This window comes from Petromyzon marinus, chromosome 5 (assembly GCF_048934315.1).
Source record: "Petromyzon marinus isolate PM22_M1 ecotype Great Lakes invasive population chromosome 5, UKy_Petmar_22M1.pri1.0, whole genome shotgun sequence".
In the NCBI taxonomy this organism is placed as follows: Eukaryota; Metazoa; Chordata; class Hyperoartia; order Petromyzontiformes; family Petromyzontidae; genus Petromyzon; species Petromyzon marinus.
The window spans coordinates 20663597-20683210 of NC_133671.1; the positions used below are offsets into that span (position 1 = coordinate 20663597).

The 19614-nt window shown below is 52.6% G+C and overlaps 1 protein-coding gene across 5 annotated transcripts in view; it reads right to left on the reverse strand.

Annotated features, from left to right (window-relative positions):
- CABIN1 (calcineurin binding protein 1) overlaps positions 1–19192 on the reverse strand; it is a 41205-nt gene extending 22013 nt beyond the window's left edge. The window contains exons 1-5 of one of the 5 annotated variants that reach the window (XM_076062570.1): positions 18844–19192; positions 17844–17984; positions 15126–15436; positions 7953–8058; positions 6223–6744 (exon numbers count right to left, since the gene is read on the reverse strand). In XM_076062570.1, the coding sequence (XP_075918685.1) occupies positions 6223–6744; positions 7953–8058; positions 15126–15160 (663 nt within the window). In that variant the 5' untranslated portion in view covers positions 15161–15436; positions 17844–17984; positions 18844–19192. Of the gene's footprint in view, positions 1–6222; positions 6745–7952; positions 8059–15125; positions 16407–17843; positions 17985–18843 lie in introns of all 5 variants that reach the window. The other 4 variants (XM_076062567.1, XM_076062569.1, XM_032947512.2 and 1 more) reach the window with 4 other exon arrangements.
- Positions 19193–19614: the final 422 nt, after the last annotated feature.

Below are 19614 nucleotides of genomic sequence, written 5' to 3' on the forward strand. Positions count from 1 at the left end.
TGTGAGTGTTAGAGTGTGAGAGAGTGTGAGCGAGTGTGTGTGTGTGAGTGGGAGAGTGTGTGAGAGTGTGAGAGTGTGTGTGAGAGTGTGAGAGTGTGTGTGAGAGTGTGAGAGTGTGTGAGAGTGTGAGAGAGAGTGTGTGAGATATGTGAGAGTGTGTGAGAGTGTGTGAGAGTGTGAGAGTGTGTGTGTGAGTGTTAGAGTGTGAGAGAGTGTGTGAGTGTGTGTGTGAGTGGGAGAGTGTGTGAGAGTGTGAGAGTGTGTGTGAGAGTGTGAGAGTGTGTGTGAGAGTGTGTGTGTGAGAGTGTGTGTGAGAGTGTGTGAGAGAGTGTGTGAGAGAGTGTGTGAGTGTGTGTGAGGGTGTGAGAGGGTGTGAGAGAGTGTGTGAGAGTGTGAGAGTGTGTGAGAGTGTGAGAGTGTGTGAGAGTGTGTGAGAGAGTGTGAGCGGTAGTGTAGCGGTTAGCGCTACGCTGCGCTATGAACTTGGCGACCCGGGTTCGATTCCCGCTCACGGCCAACACCAGTGACGATTGTCTGAACCGGTCCCGGGCCTCCCCTAGGTCTACTCAGCCTCAAATGAGTACCTAAACATTGCCAGTAGGGAGACAAAGGCGATCGGGCGTGATGATGGCCACCCACCCCCTCGTGTACCGTTCCGGCCTACTATCTGTTTGCTTAGTGTATGATGTGTGAGTGAGTCAGTGTATGATGTGTGAGTGAGTCATTGTATGATGTGTGAGAGAGTCAGTATATGATGTACGAGTGAGTCAATGTATGATGTGCGAGTGAGTCAGTGTATGATGTGAGTGATTCAGTGCATGATGTGTGAGTGAGTCAGTGGATGATGTGTGAGTGAGTCAGTGTATGATGTGTGAGTGAGTCAGTGTATGATGTGTGAGTGAGTCACTGTATGATGTGTGAGTGAGTCAGTGTATGATGTGTGAGTGAGTCAGTGTATGATGTGTGAGTGAGTCAGTGTATCATGTGTGAGTGAGTCAGTGTATGATGTGTGAGTGAGTCAGTGTATGATGTGTGAGTGAGTCAGTGTATCATGTGTGAGTGAGTCAGTGTATGATGTGTGAGTGAGTCAGTGTATGATGTGTGAGTGAGTCAGTGTATGATGTGTGAGTGAGTCAGTGTATGATGTGTGAGTGAGTCAGTATATGATGTGTGAGTCAGTGTATGATGTGTGAGTGAGTCAGTGTATGATGTGTGAGTGAGTCAGTGTATGATGTGTAAGTGAGTCAGTGTATGATGTGTGAGTGAGTCAGTGTATGATGTGTGAGTGAGTCAGTGTATGATGTGTGAGTGAGTCAGTGCATGGTGTGTGAGTGAGTCAGTGCATGGTGTGTGAGTGAGTCAGTGTATGATGTGTGAGTGAGTCAGTGCATGGTGTGTGAGTGAGTGAGTCAGTGCATGGTGTGTGAGTGAGCCAGTGTATGATGTGTGAGTGAGTCAGTGTATGATGTGTGAGTGAGTCAGTGTATGATGTGTGAGTGAGTCAGTGTATGATGTGTGAGTGAGTCAGTGCATGGTGTGTGAGTGAGTCAGTGCATGGTGTGTGAGTGAGCCAGTGTATGATGTGTGAGTGAGTCAGTGCATGGTGTGTGAGTGAGTCAGTGTATGATGTGTGAGTGAGTCAGTGCATGGTGTGTGAGTGAGTCAGTGCATGGTGTGTGAGTGAGCCAGTGTATGATGTGTGAGTGAGTCAGTGTATGATGTGTGAGTGAGTCAGTGTATGATGTGTGAGTGAGTCAGTGTATGATGTGTGAGTGAGTCAGTGCATGGTGTGTGAGTGAGTCAGTGCATGGTGTGTGAGTGAGCCAGTGTATGATGTGTGAGTGAGTCAGTGCATGGTGTGCGAGTGAGTCAGTGTATGATGTGTGAGTGAGTCAGTGTCGGCTCCCTCTGCTCGCGCTGTCGCCCCCCCCCGGCTCCGTCGCCCCCCTCGACTCCGTTGAGACCCCCCCCGGCTCCGTCGCCCCCCCCCCGGCTCCGTCGGGCCCCCCCCCAGCTCCGTCGGCCCCCCCAGCTCCATCGGCTCCCTCCCTCGGCCCCCGCCAGCCGCTGCCGGGAGCACGCCGGGAGCTAGCGCGCCCCAGGCGGCCATCTTGCTAAGCGTGTGAGACGGAACGCCGCGACCTCATTCAATCCGTGCGACTTGGAATCGAACTCTTGAAACGATCTAGCAAGTTGCCCCTCAAGTGCGTCTTAAAATCACATCGCCCAGCGATTAGCGAAGTGCGAGGGTCTGCTGGTACGCACAACGCAGAGACCCTGGACCACAGCAATCCCTCTGACTAAACACGACGACGGAATGAAACAACGGCCAAGCAGTCGATATGTTTCCTTCGTAATGATCAATTCCCTTCATGTCATTCCACGCGCGCCGCAGCCTCCAGCCCCACAGCGCGCCCCACGCAGCCGGCGGAGCGGCCAAACACAGCAACCAGAGGACCAGACCACATGGGCAGCGTGAGTCATGTGACCCCCACCGCAAGCTGAAAGGGGGGCAGCAGGGAGGGAAGGAGGGGAGGAGAGTGACGGGGGGGGGGGGGGGGATGAGGGGGGCGGGGATGAGAGAAGAAAGAGGAGGAGAGGAATGGGATGAGAAGGTGAGCAGGAGGATTATTGAGGGGAGGAATTGAGAAGAGGAGGATGACAAAGGGATGCGGGGAGGATGAGGAGGAGATGATGAGGTGCGGTGGTGGTGGGGCAGGAAGCCGAGGGCTGTGTTTGCCACGAAAGTCCCCTCATCACCACCACAGAGGGTTTATTTTTAAACTAAAACTCGCACCGATTTTAATTTCGCTGGTTTTGCCTTTGTACAAAAATCGATCGAAAACCTCGCGGAAGCGAGAGGGACCCTCCACGTGCACCGCACGGCTCTCAAAATTATCAGAGGGGGAAAACAACAACAGCAACAACAACAACAGCAGCAGCAGCACGAGCAGCAGCCAGAGCCAACAGCAGAGACCCCCACGACCCCCGTGAACCATGCGCATTGCGCGTGCACACACACACACACATTTATAATTAAAGGGTGAACTACAAGCAATGACTTGGATTTTGATTGTATTCAATGTAGATTTATTTTATGAGAAAATGTCATCGTTTTAGCTGTCTAATCCATTCAGGCATTTCTTTTTCGCAGCGAGTGGCAAAACACCCTCTAATTTTTTGAGTAATTAACAGGGATGTGACGATGCGAACCTCCACCCCCAATCTCCCACCCCCCACCCCCCATCTCTCACCCCCCACCCCCCATCTCCCACCCCCCACCCCCCACCCCCCATCTCCCACCCCTCATCTCCCACCCCCCACCCCCCATCTCCCACCCCCCACCCCCATCTCCCACATCCCAAATCTCCCACCCCCCATCTCCCACCCCCATCTCCCACCCCCATCTCCCACCCCCCATCTCCCACCCCCATCTCCCATCTCCCACATCCCAAATCTCTCATCTCCCATCTCCCACCCCCATCTCCCACCCCCCATCTCCCACCCCCCATCTCTCAGCCCCCACCCCCCAACCCACTTGCGATTCAACGACTCGTCACGATTTAGGGTCGCGATTTGAGGTCTTGAATGTAACAAACAAAAAAAAGCCCGTTTCGGCGAATTTAGCGGCCTCTAGTGGCCGGAGGAGACACGCGAACCCGTGTCACGAACCGCGTGAACATCCGTGGACATCGGTTCCTGCTCACGTGGTCCGAGGGCGGCGTGACCTGGCTAAGGCGGTGACCCGTGGAATGCTCAACGTTGAACCAACGTTGGTCCAACGTTGCACCAACGTCCAACGTTGGACCAACGTTGAGCCAACGCTGGCCCAGCTGTTCTGTGTTCACTGGGAAGGATCCAGCAGAGTGCGGTCTGTGGTAAAAGTTGCTTTTGTAATCCATTCGCTGGAGAAAGATGCATTTCCTCCCAAAACAACGCGTCTTTCGTGAACATGACTTATGTAGTGTACATTTCGATTTAAAGCTTTCGTGACTGCAGGGATTCATCTTCTTGGTTCTTTCGGTAAAGTCACCACGTAGAATGGAACTAAAAAAATAAAAATAAAACGTAATAAAATAAGATTCTCACGACGTTTCGGCCACAACACAAGTAGCCTTCTTCAGGTGAAGGAACAGAACTGTCGGAATGACAGCGCTTCAATGAACACTGCGTCTTTTAAGTTTAAAAGACGCTGCCAAGCTTAGCAGTTTTCATTGAAGCACTGTCGTCCCGACAGTTCTGTTCTTTCACCTGAAGAAGGCTACTTGTGTTGTGGCCGAAACGTCGTGAGAATTTCATTTTATTATGTTTTATTTTAATTATTTTATTTCCATTCTACGTGACTTTACCGTAAGAACCAAGAAGATGCAGTGTAAGTCGTGTAACCACCACCGCCTGTCTGTGATTGGACAGAATCTGACACGTGCGGTTTGAAAACTGAACTACAAACGAAACTATTTTTTTTTATTTTACCAGGTAAGGCCCACTGAGCTACACAGCTTTTTTTCAGAAGCGACCTGACCACAAATGATAGCTCAACGAAATGGCTTATCAATGTGGAAATTTATAGTAGCCAAATTCTCTAAATATATGTTTCTAAATGTGGAGGGAAAAACCGGAGGACCCGGAGAAAAATCCACGTGACCACGGGGAGAGAAAGAGTGAGACACCGCAAACTCCAAATATACAACAGCAGGCGTCAGTTTTCGGGATCAAACCCATGACCTCCTGCAAACCGGGCGAGATCGTTGACATCTCACCACTGTGGTGCCCCTCTTTGAAACCAGGGTTAAAGTGACTCAACTCACAGCAAGCGCTGTTAGTGAGCACCTCGTGAAAGACTGCATGGTCACGTGAGCGGTTTGACCGGTGCCTTGCCCCAGTCTCCCCCATCGTTGATCAGGTCAAGCAAAGTAAATTTTGTTGAATCAGTTGAGAAATCAATCAGAATCTTTATTTATCCTGGTAGAATCCGATGAGCTATGAAGCTCTTTTTCACGGATGTCCAGAAACCCGAGTTGCCAGTTTCATTTGCAAGGAGTGGTCTGGGATGTTAAGAGTGCCAGATGTTCACACATCGTGGTAGATGCTAATTTAAATCACAAGAATCAGGTATAACTTGCCACCAATGTTAGCCATGGAATTGAACCGAGGTGACTGGGTTTGTAGCGCTGTGCTAGCAGCGGCTAGAGGAGTCGTGCGCAAACACACACACACGCTGCATCACGAAGGCAGTGGTTGCATAATGTAATGCACACCGACAATTATGAACTTGGTGTGTTGATCTCATACACAAGGGTACCCTCATAGAGCTGTATGAACTGAGTGGGTATGTCAGACACGCGCGCACACACACGCATACAATGCAAACGCACACACAGACACACGGCACTCTCTACTCAATGGCCCTGTCACACATACGCACGTGGACACGCGTGCGGTGTCATGAACGCAGTAGCAAAGACAAAGATCCCCCGTATAGCCTGAATAGACTGTTGGGGCAAGTGCTGTTAGCAAGCACCTGTGAAGGCCGGCACGGCACACGAGGGGGTAGGTGGCCAACGCGATATTTACACACTGCACCGGGTGCTCATTTGAGGCTGAGTCGACCTAGTGGAGGAGGCCCATGACTGGTTCAGATCATCGTCACTGGTGTTGGCCATGAGCGGGAATTGAACTCGGGTCGCTGGTTTCATAGCGCAGCAGGCTAACCGCGCCACGACCGCTCCCCACACAGCTTGCACCACCACCACCACCACCGCCATCATCATCAACAGCATTAGATATCATCAGCGATATTGTCTCGCACCTCCGTTTAGCACGGTCAGCTACGTATGGTGCGAAAGAAGTTCAACATACATACACTACCGGGCTAACCGCTACACTACCACTCCCTGCGAAAGAAGTAGCACACACACAGACAAATGTGTGCACAAGGACAAAATTCCCCCGTATAGCTTCTAAAGAATGTTGGGGCAAGTGCTGTAAGCGAGTAGCAGCACCTATGAAACACGGCACACACACAAACACACACAAACACACAAACATGGCACACACACAAACACACAAACACACAAACACGGCACACACACAAACAAACACACACACAAACAAACACACACACACACACAAACACACACACACACAAACACACACACAAACACGGCACACACACAACACACAAACACACAACAAGTGGCTGTGTCTGTACGCGAACCTCACCGGAGAAACGACCGCCCGCTTCACCTCCGCTTCGCCATCGCTCCTCGCACGCTTCTGACGCTCTCCTCCTCCACCGCCGCCACCATCGGCGTCCTCGTCGTCGTCGTCATCGTCGCTCCCGCTCGCTCGCCTCCTCTTCCTGGCGCCGGGACTCTGAGCTCCGCTGATTCTCAGCTGCTGCATCCTCTGCTCCGTGCTGCTCCTCACGGTGCGACCGCCAACGCCGCCGGCGCCGCCGCCGCACGCTCCCCCGCAGCCGCGCCGCACCGGCAGCCGCGGCCTCCCCTCCGCCGACGGCGTCGTGGGGGGCCCTCCGACACCGGCTTCCCCGCCGCCGTCCCCGCCGCGCGGGGAGCCGGGGGACCCCGGGGATCCCGCCGGAGACCCCGCCGGGGAGGCGGGGGCGGAGGCGGCGGCGGCCGCGGCTCGGGGCGCGCGGTGGGGGCCCGGCGGGCCGCCCCCCGGGGAGGGCGACCGCGACGGGGGGGCGCCGGCGAGCGCGACGGAACCAGCGGCCGGATCCTGGTGGAGGCGGGAGGGGAGGTTCAAGTTGACGTCCTCTCTCACGCCGCGCGTTCCGCTCTGCCAAGCCACACTTTCGGCAAAAACGTTCCGCCGGAGCTCGCACATTCTTTTGGTTCTTTGGTCCTCAGATTTGGAACTCTCTCTGCCCGATGAACTGCGCCTTACCGCTGAGATTCTCCCAATTCGAAAGAAACAAAAACCCACTTCCTGTCATACGATCGATAAACTACGGTGGTCCGAAGCCATTTGTTGGGTCTGCTGTGCCTTATAAAAATGTAAATAATAATAAAAGGGACCGGGATGCTTAAATATTTTGCATACACTCTTTGTTTCTTTCGGTAAAGTTATCACGTAGGTAGAAAAATAACTAATGCATCATGACGTTTCGATCGCAACACAAGCAATCGTCTTCAGGTGAAACAACACAGCAGGCGGACTGCTGAGGCAGGAAGGAATGTAGCGAGAGAGCTACTGCTGTATTGTTTCACCTGAAGACGATTGCTTGTGTTGCGATCGAAACGTCGTGATGCATTAGTTTTTTTTCTACCTACGTGACTTTACCGATAGGACCAAAGAGTATGAATTCCTGCAGTCCCGAAAGCTTCAAATCAAGATGTATGTATATATTTAAAAAGGCGTTTACCATTTATGGAATAAGAGGTGTTAAACGGTTCAAACGCCAAATAAAAACCTCTTACAAGGGATCAGGTCTGCATTAACCACACACTAGAATTGTGGTTAAAAAAAACATGCAAACGTGTTTCTATCATATATAATCTTACCGCAATTGTGCTTGATCAGATGTTAATAACCTCGCTTGGTATACAGGAGGTCGTGGGTTCTAACCCAACCCTGACGCCTGCTGCTGTATATTTGAAATCTGCGTGCCTCTCTCACCGTGGTTTCATGGATTTTTCTCCGGGTCCTCCGGATTTTCTCCTCCACATTTAGAATCAACATCACGCGTTTAGAGTATTTGTTTGCTCTACATTTCCACGTGATAAGCCATCGTCGTTGAGCCATCATTTGTGATAGCCAGGTCGCTTCTGTAAAAGAGCTACGTAGCTCAGTGGGGGCTTAACTGGTCAAATAAAAAATAGTAAACAAAAATATATAATCACAAGTTTATTTCAGGAGTAAAGCCCATTGAGCTAAGAAGCTCTTTTTCAAGGGCGACTCGGGGGGCGGGGGGGGGGGGCTCTCACCACCGTGGGGTCGCAGAGGGGGGGGTCGATGACCCGCACGGAGACAGCGAAGGCGGAGCGGGGGGTCTGACCCAGCAGGGAGCCCTCCACCTCCGCCAGAAACTCCCTACGCACGCCGCCACGACACCGCCAACAACATCATCAGCAGCAACATCGTCATCAGCAGCAGCGGCGGCGGCGGTAGAATAATCATCGGTCATCGTTAGCAGCGGCGGTCAGCAACAGCAGTGTATAATTCAACTTGTTATTTTACCAGGTGAGGTCCACTAAGCCACCATCGCTCTTTTTCAGAAGCGACTTGGCCACGAAATGATAGCTCAACGAAAGTGGATCATCATCATCACGTGAAAATACTCCAAACGCACGTGGATTCTAAATGTGGAGGGGAAAACCGGAGGACCCGGAGATAAATCCATGCAACCACGGGGAGAGAGACAAGCAGACGACAAATATACAGCAGGCGTCAGGGTCGAACCCACGACCTCGTCTATGCTGTCATCAGCAGCAGAAGCAGCATGATCAGCAACAGCAGCAGCGTAATTTTGTTAACTGTGCAGAACTGTGAAATTGTGTATGTGCGTGTATTGTGTGTGTAAGGTGTGTGTGCAGTGTGTGTGTCTAATGGTGTGTGTGTGTGTAATGGTGTATGTGTGTGCAGTGTGTGTGTAATGGTGTATGTGTGTGCAGGTGTAATGGTGTATGTGTGTGCAGTGTGTGTGTAGAAACATTTAGGCTAGCCTGCCTACGATCCATCCTGGGTTTAACCTGGCTGGATTGTGCGAGGTGGTCACAAATCCTTGAAAGATCTGGGCAAGGTCCCATCGGTGAGCTCCTCCGGCAGGCAAGGCTGCGTTGGCTGGGTCATGTAGCCCGCATGCCCAGCCACCGCATGCCGAAACAGCTATTGTTCGGCCGGATCGAGGGGGCTCAACGGGCGCGGCACGGGCTAGAGAAGAGATGCAGTGATGTGGTACAGGAGGACGTGGAGCTGAGTGGACTTGCCGATGACTGGTACCAGTGGTATCAAGATCGGCCTCTGTGGGGGAGGCTCGTGAAGGACACTACTGGGCAGTTGGAGGCAGTCGCCCTCCAACAACAACGGAGGGCGGAGGAGCGACGCTCACAACAACGAGCGGAGCACCGGGTGGCTAAAGCACAGCAGGTTGGCACAGTAGGGGGCACAGGTGGTGCATCAGCCAGTCATCTCAGTCATCTTAGTTAGTCGACCCGTGGCACTTGGGTCTGCCCCGTGACCTCCTGCCAGCGGGCGTTCGACACTTCACGTGGCCTCAAGGTGCACATGGCCTGGCACAAGCATCGTGGTGACGTCACCGCCACTTAGTGGTGAATGGCGGTTGTTGCTGTGTGTGCAGTGTGTGTGTAATGGTGTATGTGTGTGCAGTGTGTGTGTAATGGTGTGTGTGTGCAGTGTGTGTCCAGTGTGTGTGTGCAGTGTGTGTGTGTAATGGTGTAATGTGTGCAGTGTGTGTGTGTAATGGTGTATGTGTGCAGTGTGTGTGTGTGTGTAAAGGTGTATGTGTGTGCAGTGTGTGTGTAATGGTGTGTGTGCAGTGTGTGTGTGTGTAATGGTGTATGTGTGCAGTGTGTGTGTGTAATGGTGTATTTGTGCAGTGTGTGTTTGTGCAGTGTGTGTGTGTAATGATGTATGTGTGCAGTGTGTTTGTGCAGTGTGTGTGTGTAATGGTGCATGTGTGTGCAATGTGTGTAAAGATGTGTGTGTGTGCAGTGTGTGTGTGTAATGGTGTATTTGTGCAGTATGTGTGTGCAGTGTGTGTAATGGTGTAATGGTGTATGCGTGTGCAGTGTGTGTGTGTAAAGGTGTATGTGTGTGCAGTGTGTGTGTGTAAAGGTGTGTGTGTGCAGTGTGTGTGTAATGGTGTGTGTGTGAGTGCAAAACAACCCGGCAAAACAGCCCCCTACCTCCTCGCGGTGCCGGACGGGCAACTCTGTCGTGGACAGTGCTGTGGGGGGAGGGCCAATTCCGATTGGCTCCTCCCCTCATGGCGTCTGTGACCACCACAGGGGCTAAACGGGGGCTCTGGACGGGTGCGAGGAGCTGGTAACCCCTCCACCTTGAAAAATTTACCACTAAACCACGTCTAAAATATCTAACTAATAAGCTTGTGCCGGAGGCCCCGGGGAGACAGGCGTCTATGACGTCTCCTGGCCAAACCCCAATTGGCGGAGCCAGGAGATTGAATATCTACCCTCGGGGCTCCTCCAGAAACAACGAAAAGCCACTTCATATGGCCACATGGAATGTTCGAACGCTTACTGCGGAGGAGAGGCTGCCACTCCTCCGTCGGGAGCTGGACCGGTACCGCCTGGATCTCTGTGGCATTCAGGAGGTCCGGTGGACTGGTTCTGGCTCCTGCCACCATGAGGGGTGGACAGTCCTCTACTCGGGGCAGCAGACTGCCAAACAACAGGGTGTGGCTCTTATTTTGAACAAAAGAATGAAGGGGGCGTGGGAGTGTGGCGGTGAGGTGTGGGAAGCTGTAAGCCCCAGGCTACTTTGGGCTCGCCTTCCCATTAACCGGAGGTGAGGAGTGGTGGTCGTGGTTACTTATGCCCCCACCGAAGACGAACATCCGTGGAGGAATGCAGGCAAAGCCGATGAGTCAGATGCCTTCTATGACCTCCTGTCACAGGTGCTGGCTAAAGTGGCCCCTCGGGATAGAGTCATCTTGTTGCGTGACTTCAATGCCCGAGTTGGTCATGATGCTGGCACCTGGTCTGGAGTGATTGGAGGGCATGGGCCAGATCAGCTCAATAACAAAGGTAGGAGGCTGCTAGATTTTGTGCAGCCCATGGGCTTGTAATTACCAACACGCTGTTCCGGCATCGGCGCATCCACACAACATCATGGATGCATGCCGGGTCCAAGCAAGAACATCTGCTGGACTACATAGTGACAGACCAGTGGATGCGAGCCCATGTCCTTGACACCAGGACCTACCGTGGAGCTGATCTGCCCTCTGACCATCGACTTGTCATCTGTAAGATGTGCCTGCCATTCTTCCGCTCCGGTGGTGGGTGTACACCCAGGACCCCATTTCAACCTAAAGTGGCCTGGTCTCAGTTATCTGATGATAGTTGCCAGCGAGAATTTAATCATCGCTTGCGGCTGGGGTTGGCATCGTCCCCCACTCCTCCTGATGTCGAGGGTAAATGGGCGAGGTTTAGGACTGTCTCTCATGCAGCTGCATTCGCTGCTTTGGGTACGCAGTCCAGACCTCCCCAGAGACCCTGGCTGACAAAGGTGTTCAGGATAGTTGAGAAAAAGCGACAGGCCCACTGTCATCGGCTACAGAATGAGAATGAGGCTTACCGTAGCCTTCGCTCGGAGGTTCGGAGAGCCGTGAGGTGCTGCAAGGATGGGTGGTGGTCGCGGGTTGCTGAGGAGATGGAGTCTGTCTCAGTGACCCGCGATCACAAAAAACGGTGATTCAATCTCCGACCCCCAGGAACAGGTTTGCAGATTTACCGAGCATTTCTGTGAGGTCCTGGGGGAGGGAAAATCTCTCAGCCAGGAAAACATCGTGGCACAAAGTGGGGATGACCCTGCTGAGGCTGTGGTGCCTCAAATATTGGAAGAAGTCACCCCCTGTTAGTGGCTGGCTGAGGTGCCATCTGTTGAGGAAGTACTGAAGGCGATCCGGAGTTTGAGACCAGGAAAGGCAGCGGGCAGAGATGATCTCCCAAGCGAAATGCTGAGGAAGGGTGGCGTTTGTGCACAGACTGCCCTATATGACATCATAACAACAATCTGGACCACTAGACGGGTTCCGCAGGATTGGAAGGATGCCCTGGTGGTCACCCTCGTTAAGAAGGACGACCGCACAGACTGTAACAACTACAGGGGCATCTCACTCCTCAGTGTGCCGGGAAAGGTCCTGACAAGGATTGTTCAACATTGTCTTGCCAGGCACGCTGAGGAGAGGCTTGCAGAGCTCCAATGTGGTTTCAGGAAAAGGCGGTCCTGTACAGATGCCATATTTTCTGTCCGTCTGCTACAGCAGAGGTGTAGGGAATTCCAGCAAAACCTACATCTCTGCTTTATTGACCCGGTCAAGACCTATGATACCATCAGGAGGCCTGGGCTCTGGGTTGTTCTTCGTGCTTTTGGAGTCCCTGACCCTCTGCTCACGATCATTAAGGACCTTCATGATGGTGAGCGGGCCCAGGTAAAACTACGTGGCCGGGAGTCAGAGCCATTACCTGTACACCTTGGGGTGCGACAGGGATGTCCTCTGGCTCCCACATTATTTAACATCTATTTTGACCACGTAGTTCGTGAAGCCTTCAATAGCTGTACCGGGGGAATCTCCATTTGGTACAGATATAATGGGAGGCTGATCGATGCCCGGGTGCGGTCAAGGGATGGCTCCCTGTTGCTCAACCATGTTATGTATGCCGATGATTTGGTAATAGCTGCTCATTCAGAGGAGGAGTTGGAGATGCTGCTGCTGAGACTGGAGCGTGCCACTAAGAGATGGGGCCTTACCATCAGCCCCACCAAAACTAAGCACCTGCCTGGGTATTTTGAACCATCGGACACTCCACCCCCACAACTCCCAATCGGTGATGGGGCAGTTGTGGAGAGAGTGGAGAGTTTCCCATACCTGGGCAGTGTGCTTATGACCAGCTCCAGTTTAACAGCAGAGGTCTCACTCCGAATCAGTCGAGCGGCATCATCTTTTCATCGGTTGCGTAACGCTGTGTGGAAGCTACCTGGTCTGTCGCTCCGCACTAAGCTTCAGGTCTTCTCGGCCACGGTCATTCCCTCCCTTCTCTAAGCTTGCGAAACGTGGACCCCCTTAATGGAGCATCTTCGCCGGTTGGAAACATTTAGGCTGGGCTGCCTACGATCCATCCTGGGTTTAACCAGGCTGGATTGTGTGAGGAGCTCACAAATCCTTGAAAGATCTGGGCAAGGTCCCATCGGTGAGCTCCTCTGACAGGCAAGGCTGCGTTGGCTGGGTCATGTACCCGCATGCCCAGCCACCGCATGCCGAAACAGCTTTTGTTAGGCCGGATCGAGGGGGCTAAATGGGTGCGACACGGGCTAGAGAAGAGATGGAGTGATGTGGTACAGGAGGACGTGGAGCTGAGTGGACTTGTCGATGACTGGTATCAGCGATGTCAAGATCGGCCTCTGTGGAGGAGGCTCGTGAAGGACGCTATTGGGCAGTTGGAAGGCAGTCGCCCTCCAACAACAACGGAGGGCGGAGGAGCGACGCTCACAACAACGAGCGGAGCGCCGGGTGGCTAAAGCACAGCAGATTGGCACAGTAGGGGCACAGGTGGTGCATCAGCCAGTCATCTCAGTCAGTCGATCTGTGGCACCTGGGTCTGCCCCGTGACCTCCTGCCCGCAGGCGTTCGACACTTCACGTGGCCTCAAGGTGCACATGGCCTGGCACAAGCGTCGTGGTGACGTCACCGCCACTTAGTGGCGAATGGTGGTTGTTGTTGTGTAATGGTGTATGTGTGCAGTGTGTGTGTGCAGTGTGTGCGAGTGCAATGTGTATGTGTGCAGTGTGTGCGTGCAGTGTGTATTTAATGGTGTGTGTGCAGTGTGTGTGTGTGCAGTGTGTATGTGTGCCGTGTGTGTGAGTGCAGTGTGTGTGTGTGCAGTGTGTGTGAGTGCAGTGTGTATGTGTGCAGTGTGTGCGTGCGGGGGTTAAACTCTAAACCTCCCAAGGCGCCAGGGCATTAATGCATCACCCCATGACTCACAGCATCCCACCCACCACTCGTCTGCTCAATCCTTCACAGCTACAAAACAAAGACAAAGATCCCCCCTATAGCCTTAACAGACTGTTGGGGAAAGTGCCGCTAGCGAGCAGCACCTATAAAGGCCGGTACTGCACACGACGGGGTGGGTGGCCAGCACCACGCCCGGCCGCCTTTGTCTCCCTCGCGGCAATGTTTACACATTGCACCAGGTACTCATTTGAGGCCGAGTCGACCTACGGGGAGGCCCAGGACCGATGCAGAAACTCGTCACCGATGTTGGCCGTGAGCGGGAATCGAACTCGCGTGGCCGGGTTCATGGCGCGCAGTGCACTGACCACTGTAGGGTGGTCCAAAAGTCACGACACCTCGGGTTATTTTAGTGATTTTAACAAATACTCAAACTGACTGCCATCAACATAAATGCGTGCATGAATTAGCTTTTGAAATGTATTTAATAAATGTTTGCTGTTGCGAAGTTACACGTCGTAATCTGAACATTAATCAATTATGCTTCGTCTCAGTTCATCCATTCGGGGGTCTTGGTCGAGTTTTGTAAACGACGTTTTGGAGGTGACCCCACATTAAGAAGAAGAAAAATAGACTTTAATAATGATAACAGGTAAAATATTAACTAAAATAATAAACGATTACAATGGGTTCGTGCCAGTGTTAGAATAAATGAGATATCCATGTGTCCTGACTTATGGGCCACTCCGTATATACACACATACACGCACTCTTCTACTACACAAACTAGTCACTCTCCCCCCACCATACTCACTCAAAGTGGGTGCTGTGTGTGTTCACCATGTGTGTGTGTGTGTTGTGTTAAGAATGTGTGTGTTGTGTTAAGAATGTGTGTGTGTGTTGTATGTTAACAGTGTGTGTGTTGTATGTTAACAGTGTGTGTGTGCTGTGTTTTAATCGTGTGTGCTGTGTTTATCATGTCTGTGCTGTGTGTTAAGCATGTGTCTGTGCTGTGTGTGTGTGTGCTAACCGTGTGTGTGCTGTGTGTTAATCATGTCTCTGCTGTGTGCTAACCATGTGTGTGCTGTGTGTTAACCGTGTGTGTGCTGTATGTTAACCGTGTATGTGTCTGTGCTGTGTATTAACCGTGTGTGTGCTGTGTATTAACCGTGTGTGTGATGTGTGTTAATCGTGTGTGTGCTGTATGTTAACCGTGTGTGTGCTGTATTAATCATGTCTCTGCTGTGTGTTAACCGTGTGTGTGTGCTGTGTGTTAACCGTGTGTTGTATTAATCATGTCTCTGCTGTGTGTTAACCGTGTGTGTGCTGTGTGTTAACCGTGTGTGTGCTGTGGGTTTTGCTGACCAGGAGCTCAAAATATTATGGTGGTCTCTTACGACCCCCACAACATTCTGCAACTCCCCCACCACGACCCGACACGTACCTGCCCCGGCTGGGAGTTTGCTGCTGCTGCAACATCACTCCACCTCCTCCACCTCCTCTTCCTCCTCCACCTCCTCTTCCTCCTCCACCACCAACCGAGATGAGCTCCCCCCCCCCCCCAGGTACGGGCTGAGCCGAGCTGAGGAGCCGGTCGGACTGCTCCTACCAGGAGGCCGCGGCCGTCAGTGCCCAACGTCTCAGCCAACAAACGCGGTTGGATTCCGATCCTAGGCTCTACCCCCTACTCCGCAGCGACTCCTCCACCTCCTCCTCCACCTCGTCGTCGTCTCTGCTCCTGTGTGAATCATGAGCCTCTTGGGCGGACGGGCGAAGAAAATGTGATGAGCGAGAGAGAGAGAGAGGAGACGCAACTCCTACACACCCACGCAGCACACACACACGGACGCGTTCTCGTGTGTGTGGGTGTGGGATGGATCATAATTAGGTTTTCGGGGTATGGTGAGATGGTGATGTTGCTGCTTCTGCTGCTGCTGCTGAGAATATTTAAACTGGTTACTACAGCTGATGCTACTGCTGCTGATGCTACTGCTAAAGTTGCTGCGACTGTGGAGTGCATGTGGTGATAACAATGTTTGAACTGGTTACTACAGCTGATGATGATGATGCTACTAAAGTTGCTGCGTCTGTGGAATGCGGTGGTTGATGATGGTCGTGGTGGCTGACGCTCTTGCTGATGATGATATTTCAACTGTGGCTGCGAACAGCTGATGTGGAATATTCCAACACTCAATTACTGTACTCCTCACAATGCAATAACCGTGTTCCGTTGAGTCAATTAGCCAAAACAATGACGACATTCCATGAATCCGCTTACTGTTCATTTAACCCAACCAGCGGCCACGGTTCTAATGAGGTAGCAGAAGTAGCAGATCACGAGGGATGGCGTGGGGGAGGCCTTCATCCAGCAGTGGACAAACAAGGGCTGACGATGATGTCGATGATGACGACTCACAGCGTTAAATGAACGCAACCATTATTCACGCTCCAAACCACCGCACTGAATCAACGCCTCTCAAAACACCACGGTCACTGCCCTAAAGTAGCTCCCCGTTGCCAGAAACGTCTTCAATCTAAACTTGAAAATGAATGGGGTTTTTTTTTGTCCGAAGGCAGTGTTCATGATGAACGATGCAAGTTTGCGTTTGCCTGTTTTATTTGTGCAGAGAAGGGAGAGAGGGTGAGGGGAGTGGAGGCGAGCAGAGATGAGCTGCCCGTCGGTGGCCGTAATGACTGCGAGAAGGTCTGGGTGCAAGATGCAGCACTTGTCGTAGTTAAAAAATGTTGAAACAAATATTACATAGGGGGAACATAGGGGGAACATAGACATGGAGTAGGGAGAGAGGGGGTAGAGAGCGAGAGGGGGGGTAAGGAGAGCAGAGCGTGAAGTATTTTTGTGAAATATTTCATTTTAAAAAACGGGGGGGAGGGGAGGGTTACATAAAGCAAAGCATCGAAAAAAAACCCGAAATGATGAACGGAGCAAAGTGCCGACTACACCGAGCATCTTCTTGTTTCCTCTGATCGTAAAAACGAGAGAGCGAGGGAGAGTAGGGAGGGAGGATGTAAGGGAGAGAGAGATGGGAGAAAGGGATCGAGTGACAGGGGGAGTTGGGGAGAGTAAATGAGAGAGTTTGGAGGGGGAGGGAGAGTGAATGCAGAGAATACGGGAAAGGGAGAGTACAGATGGAGAGTGAAGAGAGAGTACGAGAAAGGGCGAGTGAAGGGAGAGTGACGGGAGAGAGAGTACGAGAAAGGGAGAGTGAATAGAGTACGAGAAAGAGAGAGTACAGGTGAAGAGTGAAGAGAGAGAGAGTGAAGAGAGAGTGAATACGAGAAAGAGAGTACAGATGGAGAGTGAAGGGAGAGAGAGTACGAGAAAGGGAGAGTGAAGGGAGAGAGTAAAGAGAGTACGAGAAAGGGAGAGTGAAGGGAGAGTGACGGGAGAGAGTGAAGGGAGAGTACAGATGGAGAGTGAAGGGAGAGTAGGAAAGAGAGAGAGGATCTTCCCTGGGAAGCGTTGCCGTGGGCGACAGCCAATCACAGGCGGTGTTTGTGGACGAACAACAACACACAAACACACCACCCGTGTAAACAAAAACAGCGCACATCAGCAAACGCTCCAAAGTAAACACGTACACACGTAAACAAATACTGAACATGTGTGTGTGTGTATGGGGGGAGCGGTAGTGAACCGGTCACGGGCCTCCCCTAGGTCGACTCAGCCTCAAATGTGTACACATCAGCACTGGGGAGACAAAGGCGGCCGGGCGTGGTGCTGCCCACCCACCCCATCGCGTGGCGTTCCGGCCTTCATAGGTGCCAGTCGCTAGCAGCACTTTCCCAAACCAGTCTCTTAAGGCTACACGGGGGGATATTTGTCTTTGTTTTTGCATGATGAGGAAAACAAAGATCCCCCGTGTAGGCGTAACAGAGCGTCGGGGCAAGTGCTGTAAGCGTGGACACGTCCACGTGTGAGCACACTCACACACACACATTTACTCCACTGTACATTCTCCAACACACGTGCTGTGTATACACACGCACACACACAAAGATCCCCTGTGTAGCCTACACAGACCGCTGGAGCAAGTGCTCTTATAGCCAGGGTTAATGTATTAAGGCCGGAACGGCACGCCGATGAAATGCCACGCCCGGCCGCCTTTGTCTCCCCAACACTGGTGATTAATGCGCACTGCACCGGAAAAACTCATTTGAGGCTGAGCCGACCCAAGGGAGGCCCAGGACCGGTTTAGATGTTCGCCTCCTGGTGTTGGCCGTGAGCGGAAATCGGAAGCAGCCCTTGGCTCTGGCGAGTTCGCAGCAGAAGGTGCGCTAACCACTGCGCCACCGCTCCGCAGGAACAGCACATGAGCCAAAGCACAAACACACACAAATGCATTTAAACCTCAAGCTGCCTCTGACAACGGCGATATTTACAATCTCAGACCAACCACGGACCTCACCGCACTAGCCATCGGCGCATCAAAGAGAACAGCAAAACGAATAATAAATCGAGAATCATAGTAACAAAACCCCCCGTTGTATCCTAGCGACGTTTCGGGCATCGCTCCTTATTATTCAGAGCAGCGTGTGTACTGTATACGCACACGTGTACAGTACACACGTGTACACACACCACATGCGGTACACGCATATCGTATACCCTTTAAACACAAAGGCAAAGGGCCGCGTACAGAATATTGGGGCAAGTGCTGTACCCTATGCAGGCCGGCACCGTGTCACGCGAAGGGGGTGCGGTGTTCCACAGCACCACGCCTGCTCGCCCGCGCGCCTTTGTCTCCCCAGTGGTCATGTTGATGACACACCGCACCATGCACTCATTTAACGCAGAGTTGACCTAGGGGAGACCGGTTCAAGATTATCGTCGCTGATGTTGGTCGTGAGCGCGAATCGAACTCGGGTCGCCGTTTCTGTAAAGATCCCCCCTCGTGTAGCCTGTAACAAATTGTTGGGGCAAGTTGCTGTTAGCGAGTAGCAGCAACCTATGAAGGCCGTAACGACACACGAGGGGGTGGGTGGCCAGCACCACGCACGGCCGCCTTTGTCTCCCCAGTGGCGATGTTTACTTACACACCGCGCCAGAGAGGCTGAGTCTCTCTCACACACACTTCCAACGACTTACATCACACACCCACCCAACAACACTCCAAGGCAGATGTAAATCTAAAGTCACTGACCCCTCCGTTCACGGATGAACTCCGCGATCCGACGATCCGAGCTCTAATCCAATCGCACGAACCCGCCTCCTCCTCCTCCTCGTCTCCGTCTGTTGTCTCTCCTCTTTCTCTCTCTCCCGACTCAGCGGCAGCAGCCGGGATTCGCCGAGTCCAGAGGACGCAGAAGGAGAACCGCGTGCGCTCCCGTGCGGTGATCTCCCTCTCCTCCCTCTCTCCCTCCCGTCTGCTTGTACACACACACACACGCCGACACACACACACGTGCTGCTTGTACACACACACACACGCCGACACACGGCACGTGCTGCTTGTACACACACACACGCCGACACACACACACACACACGTGCTGCTTGTACACACACACACGCCGACACACGGCACGTGCTGCTTGTACACACACACACGCCGACACACACACACACGTGCTGCTTGTACACACACACACACGCCGACACACACACACGTGCTGCTTGTACACACACACACGCCGACACACGGCACGTGCTGCTTGTACACACACACACGCCGACACACACACGTGCTGCTTGTACACACACACACGCGCCGACACACGGCACGTGCTGCTTGTACACACACACACACGCCGACACACACACACACACACGTGCTGCTTGTACACACACACACGCCGACACACGGCACGTGCTGCTTGTACACACACACGCCGACACACACACACGGCACGTGCTGCTTGTACACACACACACGTGCTGCTTGTACACACACACACACGCCGACACACACACA